The sequence below is a fragment of the Jaculus jaculus genome, chromosome 2 (genome assembly GCF_020740685.1).
Source record: "Jaculus jaculus isolate mJacJac1 chromosome 2, mJacJac1.mat.Y.cur, whole genome shotgun sequence".
Lineage (NCBI taxonomy): Eukaryota > Metazoa > Chordata > Mammalia > Rodentia > Dipodidae > Jaculus > Jaculus jaculus.
This window is the reverse complement of record NC_059103.1, coordinates 6,644,347-6,658,122: the sequence shown is the minus strand read 5'-3', so window position 1 is coordinate 6,658,122 and position 13,776 is coordinate 6,644,347. Positions and strand designations below refer to the sequence as shown.

The following is a 13,776-nucleotide window of genomic DNA, read 5'->3' as shown; positions in this document are numbered from 1 at the left end:
CAACATCAGAGGAGACGAGTGTGGACCAGTGTGGTGTGAGGGGATGAACAACATCAGAGGAGACGAGTGTGGACCAGTGTGGTGTGAGCGCATGAACAACATCAGAGGAGACCAGCGTGGACCAGTGTGGTGTGAGCGGATGAACACCATCAGAGGAGACGAGTGTGGACCAGTGTGGTGTGAGCGGATGAACAACATCAGAGGAGACGAGTGTGGACCAGTGTGGTGTGAGCGGATGAACAACATCAGAGGAGACCAGAGTAGAGCAGTGTGGTGTTAGCGGATGGAACAGCTGGGCCAAACCAATCAGAACATCACGTGACCTTCATGCTACGCAGACCCCCTTTTTTTCTATTGAAGTAACCCTAATTCTATGTGCTCTTCAGGCTGGCAAGCCAGGGTTGGTAGATCTCAAGCCAAGTAAGATGGTAGGCCCTTTCCTAAGAGATGCTCCTGTCCCTAGGACAGACATCGAAAGTTCTTGGAACCTGAAACTTGACCGTGCTGGCCTTACTGGGGCCACTAGCCTGTCCTTCCCACTCTTCTTCAGACTCACGGCTGACCCTGAGAACAGGCACTGATCAGCATAAGGCAGAGAGGCACAGGGACTATCCTGGAGACCACCTTTGAAACTCTGGGCAGAACTGCCCCTCTGGGGTCTCACTGTCCTCCCACAGGCAGGTATGGAAGGCCTGAGTAAGGGTGGGAAGCATGTAGTGATGCCCTTGATGTCCAGACCCTGGGATGGAGTGTTGCTATGGGAACACCGGGCACTCAGGTTACAGAGACAAGACCCACCAGCTTCCACTGAGACCATGGCTCGAATGATGGATGGCCTTCGGGGACTAGCTTCTATGAGGAGACCCAGGTCACAGGAAATACCTGTGTGTATCAGGTAGGAAATAGAAGTGGGAAGCAGTAGGACTCAAGTAAACCAAATAAGAATGAGAGACAAACCAGAAAGTCGTAAGAACTTTAGGAACTGGGGCCGTGGAGATGGCTCAGTGGGCAGAACATTTGCCTAACGAGTGTAAGGAGCTCAGTTCAGAGTTTCAGCATCCCTATAAAAACCAGGCACGGCACACACGCTTGTCATCCCAGCATTGCACCGGGGAGGTGGAGACAGGAGGATAGGTGTTGGAATGTGTGGGCAAAGGCCCTGGCAGGGCTGACCCAGGTGCCCTGAGATGTAGATGAGGTGCACCCATGTGTGATTGGTGACCGTGCTGACAAGGTCTGGGGACAAAAAGCTGCAGTAGCTTCCGGCTGTCACGGCTAGCCTCTGGGCCTGGTCTCTGGCCCACCCCACAGGAAGACCGAATGCAGCACCATAACCAGGGCCTGGTTGTGCAGTGCAGCACCCGAACTCGACCCTCGCCTTCTGCGCAGTCACGGCGGCGTGACGGAAGAGCTGGCTGGGACCGACGCTGGTCGTGCCGGGTCAGAGCCCGGCACCCGGCCTTCGCCGTGGGTGGGAGGACTGGTGTCACGCACATCCCACTGGTGTCTGTGGCTCAGGCCAGAGTGACCACCAATGGCCTTGCCGCCGGGGCCCTGGGTACCTACAGTGAACAGCTCCTGCAGTCGTGCCGTGTGATGACAGCTCCAGGGAACACAGAAGATGGAGGAACAAGGGACACCGGAGTAATCTGCGGATGTACGTGTTAACTCTTCCTAGACTGGCTGCACTCTCTGTACCTGGTTCCCAGTCACAGCAGAGTCCTCTAGACACAGTGGAGGGGCCTGGGGTGCTATGTGACCCAGGTAGGGACATGCGCCTGTTGTAGACAACTCCACAACACTGGGATGAACGTCCACCCAGTTTTATGGGAGGGAGGGATTTATTTCAAGCTTACACATCCAGGGGAAGTCCCATCAATGGTGAAGAAACTAGCTTCCATTCCCATGCTCCCCTTGGGTAATTAATGGGATGGGGTGGGCACAAGGTAGGAGTATGGAGTGGGGGAGGACGTGGGATGGGATAGGTGGTGTGGGTTCGGTCGCTGCTACCCTGAGCTCTGAGGCATGAGCCTGCTAACAGCACCTCCTGCAATGCCTAAAGGGGCCGGTGGCCGAGCACACCAGGGCTCCCGAGTCACTGTCCATGCAACCTGGTGCTGGCTACTGGGTTGACTGACGGACAGAACACAGGAGCTTGGGCTAGGAGGTCACCCCTTCGTGGCTCTGCAGCCCCTATGGGCACACAGGCTACCACTGAAGCCCTGGGGAAAAGACAGAGACAGCCCACTCAGGCCTGTCCGGCCTGATGCCCTCTCGCCAGCCAGGAGCTCTAAGGGGACAGGCCTTCATCTCAGCCTATAAAATAGAGAAATGACACAATGCCTCAATGCCCTCTCAAACAAGTGCCCACCACACACTTCGGCAAGAGCTGACAGGAGCAGTGACAGCTCATCATTCCCCCCTGCTGTCCCCTCTCCCCAGGACCTACACCTTGTGACACACCATGTCATTTTAAACATTTGTTTTACCAGCTGTCCCCTGCTGGAGGTCAGCTCCACAAGGACTGGGCTGTCTGTCTTGGCTCCACCGTACTGCTAGTACCAACAATGTGCCTGGCAAGCAGTGCTCAGCTCGTGTCTGCTGAATGAATGAGCAATAATTATGACATTTATCAGCCCAGAATGAGTTCTGTGGGCATAAAAAAACAGATCACCAGCCGGTCAAGATAACGTATGAACTAGGGAATGAGAGGTCCTGAGAAAGGGCCCTGGCCTTGGCTGCTCTCCCTCCTCTGAGTTTTTCTACTCATTTTTCTGCTTTCGGCTCTGCCCCAAGTGCCTTGAGAGTGTCCAAGGGTGGGTGCAGGCCTGCCTCAGAGTTGACCCCAATGTAAGAAATCTCCTCCAGAAACACAGGACAGGAGGCAAAGGACCAGGCTTCTGGATGTCACATGAGGAATGGGGGACTGTCACCTGGGTTCCCACAGTCACGTGTCCTCATTCACTCTACGTACCCTACTACTAGGCACCCAGCTTGTGCCCGGGTCATGTGGCAGAGCTGGGCACTGAGACAAAGGGGCTTCAGATCTGGGGAGTGCAGTCACATGGCAGAGATTGAGGGGCAGGCGGCTTTAGATGTTGAGCATGGAAGAGGCCAGTACGGCATCAAGACCCCTGTAGTGAGACGACAGGGTCACCCACCAACAGGTATACCTACTCCCCTGCTACGGAAGGGCCAGCTAAGAGCTACCACCAGAGACAGGAGGCCCCATGGGGGCCAGGTCACTGTCCTGCCAAATGTGCCCAGAGGCACCGCTCCAGGAGGCCTGCTCTGGGGCTGTGTGCTCTGGGCGTCAACAGCAGAGGCAACTTGTGAGGACGAGCGTCAGCCCGAGTCCCAGTCAGAGGGCCAGAGGAAACGTCGGCGCCACCCCGGTGCTGCCTCCTCCCCACGAGGTGCCAACATGAAGGAGTGCGGTCCAGGGGGCTGGCACCGTGCGTGACGAGCAGATGGGAGAGAGCGAGCAACTTCACTAAAATCTGCTGTGGGATGACAGCTTTGAGGAAGAAAGGAAAAAATGGCTGTAATCTTCTGCTAAAATTTGTCGCCTTGTTTGATTCACAGCTGAGAAAACTGTTGAGACACTGACAAGAATCTCAAAAGGAAAAGTTTGGAACCTTCCTTTGATGCGAGGGTGCAATTAGAGACAAAACAAAAACATCTCACTTGCGAGCCAGTGAAGGCGAGCTGACTCTTTCTGCTAATGACCACAGCCACACGGGGGCTGACAGTCGGGGGGAGCAGGGGGGCTCTGGGGCCATGCTTCAGCCACCAGCAAGTCCACCCACCATGCAGCTCCCCAGGGCCTGTGGACACTGGTCACTGGCAGGCCTGTGAAGAGGGCCCAGGAACATGTGAAGCCAGACTTCTTGAAGGCCGGGTGGCCAGGACAGCCGGGAGGCTCTGCCCACCACCTGTCCACTCCAAGGGCCTTCACCTCTGGTTCAAGTCCACAGATGCTCACACAACTAGGTGCAGCCTTCTGCATCCACAGAAAGGTCTGCAAGGCTGTGGCTGAGCAGGGCTGGCCAGTGCTTCTGCCCCTAACTTGTGGGTGGCCTTGAATAGGCCTCCTGTGTCTCCGGGCTTGAGCTGCCCTCTCAGAGAATGGGGGAGTTTGGCTTTTGAGGACTTGCCTTCCCTAAGGACCGGAGGACAAGCCCCCCTTTCGCAGTGTGGCTCTGCAGTGGACTCTCTGCCCTCCGCTGTCTCTACAATACGACCAGGTCCAAGAGGACTCTCCCCTGTTCCTACCAGGGGGTGGCCACCCCCAACCCTAAGCCCCGGGGCCCAGCGGCCCCCTGGGAAGGTCCAGGCAGCGAGCCAAGCGGGAGAGCTGCCTGCCACCTTGTGCCTGACTCGCATACCAAGAGACCTGCTGGAAAGAGGCAGCAACGCGAGGAGAATTAAAAGGCACAGTTAAATAACTGCCGATCCTTATGCATATTTATAAGTCGCCCAGCTCAGAACTAAATCAATACCTCTCCCGGCTGAGGCGCACAGCTCAGCAGCAGGGTGAGGCACCTTTGGGTGGTTGGGCCTAGGGGCAGAGGCAGGACCGGGCCGAGGGGAGGCAGAGGCCACGGCGCCCCATGCCCTCAGACAGCCACAGTGAGACCCTGCCCAGCCTGTGGGACTGGCCACACCTCTGACTTGCTCTCAACAGCTCCAGGGCAGGGCCGTCCCTGTGACACCATGGACTGCTCCTTCTGAAGAGGGACATCAGAAAACAACAGTGTGCAGTGCAGACCCCAGGGTGGACTGCAGGGCTCCACGACACAAAGATGGCCCCCAGAGGACCTCCCACAGGGGACAACCTGGGGGGCCACCTTCTGAGGGGTTTTGGCCTCCTCCCTATACCATCTCTAGCCCACCAGGGAACCTACGTCCCTGGGCAGGGCAGAGACATCTACATGGTTTTCCAGGGGTCTGGGGGTCCCCGTGGGCCACACTCCAGGCTTCCAGCACTGACACAGCCTCACAGCCCACTTCATGACTCCTGCTCTGGACGTCCGGCAGAGGGAAAAGGACACGTAGTCCTGAGGGGGCGAGCGGGTCCAGGCGCCTGGTGGGATGGGCTGTGTTTCTTTCACGCACGGCACAGCACCAGGGCTAGGCACCCACACGGGACTATGGAGGAAGGACAGGGCTGCAGGACACCCCGGGAGCGGGCATCCTGCCGGCCCAAACGCTAGCAGGCCTGTGCTAGTTAGGCAACAGAGCACCTTGTCTCCCAGCTTCGATCTGCTCCTCTGTGTGGTCGGCACTACGGTCCGGTCACCGGGTACTTTGGGAAGTCAGGTGGGTCAGCAGATGTGGGACCAGTCTCCATGGCAGCCTGGCGAAGTGGCAGTGGAAGCTGGGGGGGGGGGGGAGAGGAAAGGGCGGCCGTGTTTGGGGAGAAGAAGTGTAAGTCGGTGTTTGTGCCTGCTGGGCTGCAGCCCGGCTGCTTCTCGGCACCTCAGGGTCCGTGACTGGGCCTGCGAGACTGGGTCAGCGGATGCTTTGCTCTGCAGAGCCCACAGCCAGCAAGCCCTGTGCCCGAATACTGGAAAGGGCAGGCAGGAGGCCGCAGGGCCTCAGGCTGGGAGACTCAGGGGGGACTGACGAATGCCAGCCTAGGACCCGGGAGAGCTGAGTGAGAACTGGGGAGGGTGGGACCTGAAAGTAGACGCCCCCAGTGCCTCCCCTGGATCCCTGCTCTGGTCTTTGAGCCCTTCCAGGCACTGTGAGACAAAACACAATTTTCTAAAACTGGAAAACTTACCTGCCGTGAATTCCCATTTTGCTCATGCCCACGTCCAGTGGTATCAAGCACTCACAGCCGCGCAGCCGCCGCCCTTCCAGTCACGTCTTCTGCACCTGAACGTCTGTTCTCATGAAACGCGAGCTGCCCCTCCCCCCGGAGCCAGTAGTCCCTCGCTCTCTGCCTCTTGGAAGCCGACAGTCCAGGGGGAATTTTCTTATTTCGTCCACGCGGACACCATTCCGCGCATGGATGGAGCGCGTCGTCTTTATCTGCTGTCTGGCCTAAGCTGTCGCTGTCTAGGTCTGCCTGCTGTGAGCACTATGCACGGAGCCCTTTGAGTCCTGGCCTTTGTGCCTCTGGCCTTCAACCACAGTGTGGATTTGTCGGATCACAGGTATACCAAGGTGCTTTCGGTTTGTTTTTCAAGCAGGGCCTCCCCATGTAGCCCAGGATGGCCTTGAACTTGAATTCTCCTGCCTTAGTCTCCTGTGTGCCAACCATGCTTGGCTCCCAGGCAGTGTGTTAAAATGTTTTACCATTTTATTTTATTTATTTGTATAAGGAAGTGCTAGGGTCTCCCGACACCCACCCAGCTTTATGTGGTGGCTGGTGAATTAAACCCAAGCTGGCAGGCTATGCAAGCGACTGCTTTGACTGCTGAGCCATCTCTCCAGTCCCCAAAGGTGGCTGCGCCGTAACGTCACAAAGCACGCATGGCAAGCACCACGAGGTCCCACAAGACACTTCGGTTAGAATTCAGTGTGCTGTCCCCAACTCCAGAGTCGGTCTCACAGCTGCCGTCCCAGGCTCTGTGCATGGAGATCCCTTCACCTGAACAGGGCACTCCCTGAGGTGGTCATGGCAAAGAGGTCAACCACCTGGGCCTGGCCCAGGACAGCTATTTGGGTATGGATGGTAAAAGACATGCCTACCATGTTGTGCCCTGTGGGGTACTGCTCCTATGCAAAGCCCCACCCCAGCCAGGGCCTGCAGGTCACACTTTGCGGTCAGCTGCTTTCTGTTTCCCGTGGAGGACATGGCTGGGCGTTGTCCAAGTCAGCCCTACTGTGCCACTTCTCATCATACCTTGTGGTAAGGAGACAAGTCTGTCTTGAGAAATCCAATACTCAGAAAGTGATAATAAGTGCTGTTCTCCTGTCTGAATTCTTAGGTACTCAGGTCTGAAGTGTGGCTCAGAGGTAGAGCTCCTGCCTAGAATCCTCCAGTGAGGGGCTGGGGTGTGGCTCAGTGGTAGAGCTCCTGCCTAGAATCCCCCAGTGAGGGGCTGGGGTGTGGCTCAGTGGTAAAGCTCCTGCCTAGAATCCCCCAGTGAGGGGCTGGGGTGTGGCTCAGTGGTAGAGCTCCTGCCTAGAATCCCCCAGTGAGGGGCTGGGGTGTGGCTCAGTGGTAAAGCTCCTGCCTAGAATCCCCAGTGAGGGGCTGGGGGTGTGGCTCAGTGGTAGAGCTCCTGCCTAGAATCCCCCAGTGAGGGGCTGGAGCGTGGCTCAGTGGTAAAGCACATGCCTAGCATGCCCAAGGTCACTGAGTTTAATTCCTAACAAAAAAAAAAAGGAGCAAAGAGCAGGTAGTTATGCATATCTGATCTACCACAGAAGGGCCCAGTCTTTACACATAATGTTCAGGAAAGAAGGCCTGCTGACCGTGAAAACAAGAGAGAAGACACATTACCCAGAAGTCCGTTAAGTCACCAGATGAAATGGATCTGTTCCAGTGGGCACAAGAGGTCCCTGACAAGCTGAGGTCAGTACCCTGCACAGGGTGGGGAACACGTGGTGAATGCTGACTGCAGGACCTCACCTTCGTCCCTGTGATCGGACTGCAGAAGACTTCACATCTGGGGGCAGGGATGGCCACAGCCCACACGGACTCACACGGAGGCCCCGGGAAGGCGCAGGGGATCAAACACAGAGGCTACAAAGGCTCTGTGAACACGTGAGTGGCTAGCATGACTAGGCTGGCACATAGCTTGGTGCCCACAGCCCAGGTGCTGCTGCACAGGGCAGAGAGGGGCAGTGCTCTGAGCCTCACAGACATTCCCGGTGGTCAGGGGAGAAGTGGGGCTGATGTGGACAGGGCCTGTCTGGGATGTGACCCTCGGCGCCACTCCTCGCTCTATGGAGAGTCACTACCTTTCCTAACTTACATGTCAGGATCGTGATGCTCCTCCTCACAGTGTCACTGGGAGGCAGAAGTGGGACCACACAGCAGTCAGACCACATCCAGGTTTTGGGAAGATGGCACTGGCCTGGCCCAGCTCCCTGATGCAGGAGGATGGATGACAAGCTCTTCTGTGGAGTCTCCAGGTCCCAAACCCGTGACCAATAGGGGACAAAGTCCAGGCACTACTAAAGTGTGCAGTGAATTACCAAGGAGCCAGCCGCCCTGGACAGCGGTGGGGGATGCACAGTGCAAAGACCAGGGCCTGATGGGAGAAGGAGAGGGAGCGGTCACCCCTGCTCGGGGCTGCTGGCTCTGGGCCGGTGGGCCTACAAAGGCCAGTTTCCAAATGTAGGAAAGGCATGGCAGCTGGGGCAACAGCCTGCCCTGCGTGCAGGGCCATGTGCCGGGCAGCTCGCTGCTGTGGTGCGGATGGTAGACACAAGCGGCCACAGGCACGGGCAAGAGGCCGACATGCAGGCAGGAGGTGAGACTCAGCATCCTCACGGAGTGACCACACGTGACCATGCTGCTGCCTGGACACACAAGGAACGGGGACATCTCCAGACACAGGGAGCTTTCAATTCTCAGGGAGAACAGCAATTTGCTGCCCACTCCAATTCCAAAAAAACCCACACTGACTTTAAGTATCACGGGGCATCTCATCTGGGCTCCTTCCTGAGCCATCCTTCCAGCTCCAGCCACTGAGCCCCAGCCCGGTCACCCCTGGCCAAAGGACGAGAGGAGCGGGTCAGGCCTACAGGAGAACAGCCCGATGGGAGGCATCGGCGCAGCGTCCATGCAGCCCAGTCTCCCCGGAGGAGGGATAAGCCCTGAAAGGAGGCAGTGTTTCAGGCGGCCTGGGCGTCAGAATCCCAGAGATGAATTCTGCTTAATTACATGCGTGCTCAAGTGCTTAGAGGAAGTGTACAGATGTCTGCAATTTAGTTTAAAATGCATCAAAAGAATAACATGGACTGATAGATGGTGGAGGGATGGGTAGCATGCCTGGCAGGATGTAGGTGGTAAGTGAGGCACTCACTGCGAAATTTCTTCAGCTTCTCGCGCAGCTTGAAAATGCTCACAGTGAAGCCGGCATGGTGTTGCACGCCTTTAATCCCAGCTCTGGAGGCTGAGGTAGGAGACTGCTGTGAATTCGAGGCCAGCCTGGCCTATAGTGAGACCCTGCCTAGGAAAACCATGAGGAAAAGAAAATGCCCACAATAAAATTCCAAGAAAGGCAGGGCGTGGTAGCACACGAGTTTAATCCCAGCACTCGGAGGGCAGAGATAGGAGGATCGCTGTGAGTTCAAGGCCAGCCTGAGATGACATAGTGAATTCTAAAAAATAAAATAAAACAATCTAGGAAAAACAAGTGGGGTCGGCCTTCAATGCTGGCCCCGCTGTTACTACTGGTGACAAGGACACAGGAGGGCTTGGCTAGACCTGGGGATTCTGGCTCACCAGTAGGTGGGTATATGGCTGGGTCCATTAGGATGCCAGTGTACAGCTCAGGTAGGCTGGCTCATGAACAGGCTACCTATACCCCAAGGTGGTTCTAGCCCTTGCCAGGCTTCACAAGCATCTGGCCTCTCCTCGAGGACTCTGCAGTCCCCAGACTTAGCCCACCAGGGGCACCAACGTGGGGACCAGCCTCCTGTGGCTGAGGGAGACAGCAAGGAACATGGTGAAGGAACAGCGAAGGCAGTAACAGGGCGTGGCTCACAGGAGCCACGTGAGGCTTTGCAGAAGCCATTCCCTGCATGCTCCAAAGACAGCCTACGTGTTCCTGTCCCGGAGGACGTGGGAACTGGAGGCTAGACTTCCCAGATCCACAGAAGTTTAGCCAGATCTCAGAGACAGAACAAATGAGATCAGGGCGCTGATGCCATTCTACTATGTTCTAAGCCAGTGCTTTGAAAGGAGATAGAAGACCACTGGCCCAGAGACGAGCCTAGAAAGACCAGGACCCAGGGCTGATGCAGAGGGGGACAGCCTTGCACTGTGTCCTGGGGGACCCTGACTGTGGCTTCTCCATGCCCTGCCCTGCTTCTGTGGCTGCACCAGCAGCGTGCAACTGGACGCTGAGGGTCCTGAATCCTGTGAGGTTGCCCATTGCAGTATCTTTTGGAGAAAAATGCCCTAAAACAAATCCCACCTGCCTCTAAAGGTAGGTCTGAGTTCATCCTTCATGTACCAGCTACTTAGGGCTTCGGTTCCGCTTTCCCTAAGAAGAGCTTCCTGCAGCTTCTTTTCGTTTTAGAGAGAGAGAGAGAGAGAATGCGAGCGAGCACACGTGCACGCATGCAGAGGCCAGGGACGACCTCAGGTGACATCATCAGAAGTGCCGCCCAGCTCTTTGAGACCGGGGTCTCTTTACGGGTGTGAATGTCGCTCAATTAGACCATGGAGCTCCAGGACATGCCTGTCTCCACCTCCTCAGTACATGCCGCTCAACTCAGCAGGCATTGTTTTTTCTATTATTTTGTGGGCTACAGGGCTTGAACTCGGGTCCTTATGCTGCTTGCAAGAGAATCATTTTACTTACTGATCTATCTCCCCAGCCTCTCTTTGGCTTTGTTTACATTCTGTTTAATGTTTCCTTTTTTTTTTTTTTTTTTTTTTTGAGACAGAGCTATGTAGCCTAGGCTGGTCTAGAGCTTTCAATTCTCCTGACTCTCCCTCCTCAGTGCAGGGACCCTGCCTGTGCAGCGCCGACAGACGTCACCCGTCCTCCCAGCCAGCTGGTGAGCAGTCTTTGTAGGCAAGCAGGCCCTAATACCTCTTCCCACCCCCTCGCCACGGTGCAGTGCACATAGGCGTCCCTGCTCGGTGTGAACAGCCAGTGACCCTCAGGGGACCCAGGAAAGTCAGCATGTCCATGTCCAGCCCCCAAGGCCACGGTGGTGACCTGTCCCCTGAGCACACAAGCACGGCCGCACACCCAGCTCCAGGTAGGAACCAGAGTTGCGCTTCCTCGCCAACCAGCTGTGAACTAATTACAAAAAATTCTAACTAGTCCCACTCCCTCTCCGAGCATGTGTTCCCAATTAAGCCGAACCGCAGCTGATTTTAATCAATCTTCCTTGAAGCGTCAACTTGAAGCCACTCTTCTCCGGAGGGAAAGGAACCACGGGCAGGAGCTGTGCTGCGTACTGAGCGCAGCAGGCTCTGCCCGGGACTGGAGGCCTCGGAGCCAAGCAGCTGGGCAGCTCCTCGACCTGTCCCGGAGCCTTCCGGCTGTACGTCCAAACTGCACAGGGGAGGAAGACTGCCAAGGGGCTGGTGTGCCCCGGGAGGTGCTCAGCGGGCAAAGCACTTGCTGCACAAGCATGAGGACGAGCGTCCAGACCCCCAGAGCCCACAAAACAGTGGGTGGGCACAGGAGCCAGCCTGAAGTACTGGCACTCAGGAGGCAGAGACAAGATCTGCAGGGAGTAGCTGGTTGGCTACACTGGCTGAATGGGTGAGCCGTGGGTTCAAGTGAGAGGCCCTGTGTGGTGGTTTGATTGAGGGGTCCCCCATAAACTTAGGTGTGCTGAATGCTAGGTTCCCAGCTGATGGAGATTTGGGAATTAACGCCTCCTGGAAGCAGTGCATTGTTTAGGGGCGGGCCTATGGGTAATATAGCCACTGTCCCCTTGCCATGTTTGGGACACTCTCCTGTTGCTATGGTCCATCTTATGTGGGCCAGGGGGGTGATGTCCATTCTCCGCTCATGTCGTTGTTTGCCCTGCCATCGTAGAGCGTTCCCCTCAAGCCTGTAAGCCAAATAAACCTCTTTTTTTTTTTTCCTTCCACAAGCTGCCCTTGGCTGGGTGATTTCTGCCAGCAATGCGAATCTGACTGCAACACCCTGACTCAGTAAATACGGTGGACAGCAACGAGGAAGACACTGCATGTCAACCTTCAGCCTTCACACACACACATCTGCACCACACACACTCACACAAGCACGACTATACACAGAAGAGCGGGGCTGGCATCAGCGCCATGGCCAGCGCACTGAGCGCGATCTGAGCCGGCGCCCACGATGGCCATGGGTCCTGAGCACCCAGGGTCCAAGCTCAGGGCACGCACAGGCTTTGTCCTTGAAGCCACACAAGCTCTTACTGAGCTCCTCTCCCTGGCAAGCAGGGTGGTTTAGGCCCTAGCAGGGGTTCCCTGAAGGCCCAGCATGCGGGCATGTTCATCCCCACGTGTCTAAGCCCACCCAATGGGACGGGGTGGTCCTCCTCTTTCCACATGTCTGCCCACTCTGTCTATGAGGTGCCCAGCCAAACCTGCGCCTACTCTCTGTTCCTCCCATGCCAGGCTTCTATTTCTGTTTGCTCACAGGATATGCCGCCACCCTGAGTGTTGGAGCTATGTGAGCCAGGTGTCAGACAGGCGCTCCTTCACCCCGCAGGACAGTGAGAGGCGGGGCCAGAGCCGGGACCCCTGCACCTCCTCACATGGACTCCGTCACAAGCCTCTTCCAGGGATGCAGGGAGTCTTATGGAAAGGCCAGGGAGCCTAGGTCTGGAAAGGACATTCCACAGCCACAAGCCAGGGCTCTGCCTATCTAGCCACACAGATAGATAATTCAGCATCCCTCCCTGACCGGGCACTGTAGCCAGGTAGCCAGATCCACCCAGCAGCTGCCCTCAACTGGCCCAATTACAACAGCTCAAGATGACAGGTCCAAGAGCCGGGCAGGCAGTCCAGCCCTGACTGAGAGCACCTCACTTCATCAAAGTTGTCACCTCTCCAGTCACCGGGATTAGTAATGGGGACACAATTTGATTGCCTCTAATAGGTGCCAAGATAAAATCAATGGCCTGTTTAGTAACAGGGCGCTCTCTAACCTGCGGCCTTCCTTCCATAGGCAGGGTATCGAGGGGACAAGAACTAAAGATAAAGGAAGCAGACAGATGCAGATAGCCGTGAAGGTCATGGGTGCAGGGAGGTGGGCATGCTGGGCATGGGGACAGCTCCCGGGGCCCTGTACTCCTAGCTTGTTCATGCCTGCCCGCGCTGGAGGGAACAGGCCCTGTGATAGAACCCAGGCCCCAACGGTGAGGCTGCGGAGCAGCACAGGCCCATCACCACGCAGGACCCCAGCTGGTTCCCTGCCAGGCAAAGGTGGTTGGACAAGAAGAAGCTCCAAGATTAGTTCATGGACCACCCCATCGCCTACCTGCAGGGTGCACCTCTCCATCTGCATCTCCAAAACCTTCTTCTCCTGCTCCAGGCGGCTCCGCTCAGCCTCCAGCTCCTCCACCTTCAACCTGAAAGGAGAGCAGGACATGACAAGGTGCAGCCAGACAGCGGTGGGAGGGAAGGGTCACTCAGGAGCACGCACAGGAGGCTCTGAGAAGGCCAGTGGGACACGGTGACGAATCTCACAGGTGTGTAGGTAGCTTCTGGTCAGGAGCAAGGGCTGGCACTGGGGGTCCAGGCTGATCACAGCTTGGCTGGAAGCAGGTAAGACAACAGACAAGGGCAGGTGCACAGGAACCCAGTATCCCTGGCACATCAGTTCACTCTGGAGGGTGACCACACACTGGAGAGGACGCAGAGAAAGGAAAACGGCCTCAGCCAGGCCCAGGATGGTGAAGGTGGAGGATTTATAGTGGGGGCGGGCACTGGTGACTGGGGACAAAGGAGCACTGGACAGGCCAGCAGCCTGCAGATCCATCCAGCTATGTCACCAAGTTACAACGGAACCTGAGTCCCCAGGACAAGTCATATTCCTGGGGTGAAATAAGGTAGTCAATGTTAAAGAACTAAACGAGGGCTGGAGAGATGGCTTGGCAGTTAAGGTGCTTGCCTGCAAAGCCTAAGAA

General features: G+C 56.5%; 1 protein-coding gene across 8 annotated transcripts in view; it reads right to left on the bottom strand.

Annotated features, from left to right (window-relative positions):
• Mad1l1 (mitotic arrest deficient 1 like 1) overlaps window positions 1–13,776 on the bottom strand; it is a 345,185-nt gene that overhangs the window by 80,443 nt on the left and 250,966 nt on the right. For all 8 annotated transcript variants that reach the window (XM_045143912.1, XM_045143914.1, XM_045143911.1 and 5 more), the window contains one exon: window positions 13,128–13,218. In XM_045143912.1, the coding sequence (XP_044999847.1) occupies window positions 13,128–13,218 (91 nt within the window). The remainder of the gene's footprint in view (window positions 1–13,127; window positions 13,219–13,776) is intronic.